Source organism: Bicyclus anynana, chromosome 16 (assembly GCF_947172395.1).
Source record: "Bicyclus anynana chromosome 16, ilBicAnyn1.1, whole genome shotgun sequence".
Classification (NCBI taxonomy): Eukaryota; Metazoa; Arthropoda; class Insecta; order Lepidoptera; family Nymphalidae; genus Bicyclus; species Bicyclus anynana.
The window spans coordinates 14,128,504-14,135,008 of record NC_069098.1 but is presented as its reverse complement, the minus strand read 5'-3'; the positions used below and the strand labels follow the sequence as shown (position 1 = coordinate 14,135,008).

At 38.0% G+C, this 6,505-nt stretch overlaps 1 protein-coding gene across 1 annotated transcript; it reads left to right on the top strand.

Moving 5' to 3' along the window:
- The first annotated feature begins 1,557 nt into the window (after positions 1-1,557).
- LOC112054417 (uncharacterized) lies at positions 1,558-6,379 on the top strand. The gene is made up of 5 exons (XM_052886035.1): positions 1,558-1,700; positions 2,360-2,477; positions 3,238-3,426; positions 4,375-4,513; positions 5,336-6,379. Exons 1-5 carry the CDS (start codon positions 1,660-1,662, stop codon positions 5,449-5,451), a joined length of 603 nt encoding a protein of 200 aa, XP_052741995.1. The 5' UTR covers positions 1,558-1,659; the 3' UTR covers positions 5,452-6,379.
- The last annotated feature ends 126 nt before the right edge of the window (positions 6,380-6,505 follow it).

Below are 6,505 nucleotides of genomic sequence, written 5' to 3'. Positions count from 1 at the left end.
ATCCGCAGTAGGCTCAGTGCTCAGACCAATTATTGTATAGGACCTGCCTCGCTAGACGTTACTTTTCTGACAAAGTATATGATCAACGATCTAATGCGATTATAAAAACTGTCTCTATAGAATCGATGTTAAATAGTTGTAATCGTGTTCGTCGGTTAAAGAGCTCCTTTTTGTGTAATTGTATTGTGTAAAAAACGGGCAAAAACTTCTAGTTTAGTATAAGATATATACCAAATCTAAGCTCGTTTTCCTCAGAAAATAACAGACAATTTTGTTCGTGACTATGAGTGCGATACAGGTCCTTCTATAATTGGTCTGAGGCTCAGTGTGTCCGTGACATCGGAGTTATCTCCTGCAGCTTCTCTAATTATCGCAGTCCCTGGAACAAAAGCCACAAGCCGCCCGAAAAAGCGCTGGCATCGTACACGCGGATTTGAGAGCCAACAAACCCAAGAAGTCGGATGCCCAAGATCGGGCAAAGTGGGCGAGATTATGTCGGAAAGCGGACCCCACATTGGACTATTTCAAAATACTTACCTCTTTGGATGAAACAGGAATTGGGTTGCGACTAAACTGTACCTATCTACATATTCACTGTACTCGTTATCTAAACGGAAGGAAGCTTTGTGTGATTTAGAAAAAAACAAATGATAACAATGTTGTTTAACAACAAATGATAAGCACGATTATGGGCCGAGAGCCTGCGATGCGTTTCACGGCCCCAACTAAACGCCAACACACGTACGATTTTGCATGAAGTGCTGTAAAATCGCAGATCCGCAGAATTATAATTAAATTTTTGCTTCAAGTCGAGCGATACACATCGCGATCAATACACGATCAGATTTATCAAATGTCTTACGTCTTATCGTTAGCGATGCAGGCACATGAGCTCATTAGATGGTAGGCTATTTTGAAGTTTGACCTGTCGTGACTTTGAAATAGCAGGTTTCAAAGGTCCAGATCCTGAATCGTCCAAATGTATAGCCTATTTTTTTTTTAATATTTTTCTGGGTATAATATGAAATATCATGAACCCAGACGCCAGTTACTTAGCTTCGCGAAAATCCTTCGAAAAACAGACAACCAGGAAGGAAATGAAGGAAGAAGTCCTGGTAGGTATTTTTAACCACTACAATTTTATGAAGGTCAGGAGTTGGTGTGATGATGGAGCCGAAACACGGACGATGGAACTGATCAGTTTGAAGGGAGTGCCAATTCAGTGTCGTATTTTAATTAAAACCGTTTCTAAAAGAACCACAAAAATTTTGTAATTTAAACGGCTTGATTTAATACATCGCTGACTTGGCTCCGCCTTCAAACTGATCAGAAGGTAACACATAGGTAAGATGTTATTTTTTTGTTTTTGAATGCTTTTGAGTTTAGGTTAATTTTTGAGTTGAAACTCGGTTGAATTTTTTAATTAAATTTTTTTTTATGAGCTTTGATTTTAGAGCGTGTCATCAAGATGATACTAGTCACGGAAAATTTGCTTGGAAGATATACTATCCCCGGATCCTGATCCCCGGATCCTGAACTATACTGGTAGGTATATCATTAATACCCAGTTCGATGCGTGATAATAAAAAAAATCCACTTTAATATCAAAGCTTGAACAGCATTCTCGTAATCAGTCAGAGTCTAGTATTTCAGTTAAAAATGGCTGACAATCTGCAAGTAGCATCAAAAAGATCACAAAGGTAAAGTTGAATCTAATACAGTCAAAGTTTAAAAAAAAAAATCTTTTTCATTTAAACCCTTGAAAAGTAACAATTTAAATCGTCATATCCACTGCTAGACATAGACCTTGCACTACTAAACACATTGGTTTTGAGCCGACATCCATCGGCTCCCTGCAACCCGCTTGATGTCCTCGGTCCATCTAGGAATGGCATCTAAAAATTATTAATAGCTTTTTTTGGCACCTACATTCCACTTATATTTTGTAACCGAGGCTACTTAAGCGATACAAAATTTCTATACAAACTGATAGATTCTGTCAATACATCTTGAAAATTTTTAGTCGGCGTTGGTCTAAAATTTTGCAGTCCGGGTGACGTTTTTAGGCCTCCTGCGTCTCCCTAAAACTGAAAAAACTAAAATTATTAACAGCATTTTTCCAATAATTTTCATGCTTTTTCTTAATTTTCATCAAATTTTTCCAAATTTCCGGCATTTTTGACACGGCTTTGCTCCCTGTGCGACCGCGAGTGCGCGCGGGAACGGGATCCATGCTCGAATTTGCATTCCTACATAACTTTATTGTGATGAAATAACCATGTCGGAATTACTTACTTACGGTGACAACCATTGCCATAGAAAACACATAATTGGTATTTACTAGCATTTTTTTTTATAGTGAGCCTCATAAACAAGCTATAATATCTGAGGCAAGAGCAAATTTCGTTTTGGAGCAGTGTTGTTTCTGCTGCATCCCTCTGAGGATTGGAAGCCTCATCCTCGCTTACTTGTATCTGGTAAGACGGTATTTTATTTGACATTTTAGTAGGGTTATTCCCATACATTTTTCTAGTTTTGTCCGCTTCAGAACTGGCGCGCTAGTGACATAACTAACAGAACAAAATCTTTGTAGGTAGGTATGTCTGGCTAAGCAGTAAGCATTCTCTCGTTCTATCTTCATCATCATCATATCAGCCGATTGACCTTCACTGCAGAATATAGGCCTTTTGTAGGAACTTCCAAACATCACGACACTGAACCACCTGCATCCAGCGAATCCTTGCGACTCGCTTGATGTCGTCAGTCCACTTGGTGAGGGGTCTACGCTTTCTAGCGCGGGTTCGCCATACCAACACTTTGGTACTCCAACGTCCATCGGCTCTTCGAACTAAGTGCCCCGCCCATTGCGACTTCAGCTTCGCAACTCGTTGAGCTGTATTGGATGATTTGGTTCTTCTGCGGACTCTGAGCCTTCTTATGAGGCTCATTCATAGTTAGAGACCAAGTCTCGGAACCATAGGTCATCACTGGCAACACGCACTGATGAAGACTTTTGTCTTCAAACAGTGCGTGTTCGAAGAACTTCGGACTTTCGGACGAAATGATGTCGCGAAGTTTCCCGAATGCAGCCCAGCCGAGATGAATTCGACGTTTCACCTCTTTCTCGAAAATTGACCTACCTAACTGGATCTCATGTCCTAATATGTATTCGTTTACAGTTTCGAGTGCAGCGTTCTATCATAAGTTATGGTAATTTATAATATTGCATTTTTTCAGGTCGCTACCCTGATTAGCTTGATCTTCACAACCTTAGCATTGGTTGCCATCTCTATATTTGTGAATGATCCCGACACGATTCATCATCGGACTGAGTTGATACAAGCTTTAGCCATTTCATCTGTTGTCGAGCTTCTGACCATGTTTTCATTGTCATTTGCTATTGTTCTTCTAATTGGACTGCATAAGGTAGGTTTTTATGTTTATTTATTTATTTATTTTTAAGGAAAATCAACAGCGTTACCAAGAATACAATTATACAATATTTCCTGTATGTTACAGCCAGTTACAGATTTTTCATAGTTAGAACAATTTATAAAAAAGCACAATCTGAGAATACATTCAAGAAAGAAAAGGAAATAATAAAAAAAAAGAGATAGAAAAAAAATCACATTTAAACGTATGTATGAGTGAACGTTGGTATGAGAAATTGTGTGTGTGTGTGTGGTTGAGTGTGGTGTGTTGTGGGTGTGTGTGTGTGTGTGGTTGAGTGTGGTGTGTTGTGTGTGTGTGTGTGTGTGTGTGTGTGTGAAGACAGTGTGTGCTAAGTTTAATTACCTATATGTTATTAGGTTGCTATAGTCTGGCAAGTTCGTTGATGACACTCCCATGATATGCGTGCGACGGGGGGAAAGACTGCGCGAGTGTGAAATCGTGCGTGCGGGGAAGTCACGTGCATCAGTCATGGGTTTTTCATTCATCGCTACATACCCCCCGCCTCGCGCGGTCCATTTGGAGTGTTACGAATGAAATTTTGCCAAGCTATAGCAGACTAGTTTCAACCCGTAGGTATGGGGCTTTTAGTCATGGGCCCTTAGTTTTGCATTACGTGAGTTTTAGCCGTTACAAATTAATATGAATAAATAATAATAAATAATAAATATTTTTTTTTTTTACGAGCTAGCCCTTGATTGCAATCTCACCTGATGGTAAGTAACGATGCAATCTAAGATGGAAGCGGGCTAACTTGATAGGAGATGGATCAAAGTCCACACCCCTTTTGGTTTCTACACGACATCGTACCGGAACGCTAAATCGCTAGGCGGTACGTCTTTGTCGGTAGGGTGGTAACTAACCACGGCCGAAGCCTCCCACCAGCAAACGTTACGGTACGTTAAAGACCTTTGTATATTTCAGAATAAACGCAACTACGTGAAAATTTTCATTATCTTCCTCTTGGTGTGTATAGTCATAAACGTTATCCAGAGATTGGTTACACTAGTTCTGTTTGCAGAGAAGCGTGTCGTGGATGCTATAACGATTTTGTTATATATATGTAAGTTTGTGTTGTCTATTTGTTGAAATAGTAATAATCTATATTATAATATTATAAAGCTGAAGAGTTTGTTTGTTTGTTTGATTGATTGAACGCGCTAATCTCAGGAAGTACTGGTCCGATTTGAAAAATTCTTTCAGTGTTAGATAGCCCATTTATCGAGGAAGGCTATATTTTATTCCCGTATTCCTACGGGAACAGGAACCACGGCGTCAGCTAGTTGGGTCAGGACGTTATTGTCAGGACGTCAATTTGTGTACTGAGTTTTTTTTAAACAATTTTTATTCTTATATTTGCAGACATTCGGTAGTTCTTCCCCACATTCACCCCCACAACTTTTAAACGGCTCAACCGATTTTCATCAAATATGTCTAAGAACACTCGCCCATAAGTCACCTTTCATACAAAAAAAAATTGAATCGCTTCATCCGTTCGGAAGTATAGTGCTACATACAGACAGACTCATCAAACTTATAATACCCCTCAACAATACACATCACTATCTAGCCCCAAAGGAAGCATACAGAGTAGCTTGTGTTATGGGTACTAAGATAGTTGATATTATAATATTCATATACATTTTTATACTACATATTAATACTTATATAATGTATCAATACACACAGACACTGGAAAAAGCCCATGCTCATCACACGAATATTTTCCAATTCTGGGAATCGAACCCACGGCCGTGGATGCAGAAAGCAGGGTCACTACCCACTGCGCCACACGGCCGTCAATTATATTAAATGGGTTAAAAAATAAAACACCAAGCGTATTTGTCACCCAGACATTTTGCTAACTAATGTTAATAATTTTCAGTTTTCAACATCTATTTTGTGGTAGTGCTGCGGAGTCATTACTTAGAACTGGGCGGGCGCTGCAACAATCTGCCTGGACATCTACATCGCGATGGTCACTTATCACCAAAAGTTTAGACATTGCGAGCTGGACATGTAACCAAATTACACATTATTTCTCTTTCTTGAAACGCTAATAATAATAATAATAATAATTGCCTTTATTCCAATAACGAAATTACAAATACATAATAATACAAAATACAATACAAATGATACTTTGTCAATATGCAATACACAAATCTATACTAATATAATAAAGCTGAAGAGTTTGTTTGTTTGATTGAACGCGCTAATCTCTGGAATTACTGGTCCGATTTGCAAAATTCTTTCAGTGTTAGATAGCCAATTTATCGAGGAAGGCTATAGGCTATATATTATCCCTGTATTCCTACGGGAACGGGAACCACGCGGGTGAAACCGTGCGGCGTCAGTTAGTGTCAATATAAAATCTAATTATTATTAACGTCAATTCAAAAATCTAATTATTATTAACGTCAAAGTAATACTCGTATTTTATTTTATTTTATTTATTTATATATGATGTCAATTTAATAATTTACGATTATAAGTATGTTAACTTTTTTATTTTGTTATTGGAGCACCCAGTTTTGGGTATAGGCCTCCTCCATCCTTTTAATTAAAAAATATGGGGATCACATACGTTATCGATAGACCACGTGATCAATCAGGTAATATGTCAACCGCATACAGTTATTAGTTTTCGAAGCGTTAGCGTTTCTAGAAAGAGAATTGATGTCTAACTTGGTTAGGGCACAGTATAACCAGTAGGTGGACTTCATAGTAAAGGTCGAAACGCGAGCTATACCTACGCACCTCGTACGTGGGGTGATCGTGGGGTGAAGACCGTTGCGACTGTGTCGCGGTGACGAACGCAGTGTATTGGATTTTTTAATTATGACGACTAGAAAAAAAGTTATTATTTTTATAAAGTTTGATTAATATTTTGTATTCTAAAGGCATAATTTAAAAAAATATATATATATAAATAAATGCTTCAATGATTTTGTGTAAATAGGTAAATGACGTAAACGGTAATATAATATTATTAAATAATTATTTATTAACTTCTTTAATCAGGTTGTTTTCTTTGATTATTATGTAATACATA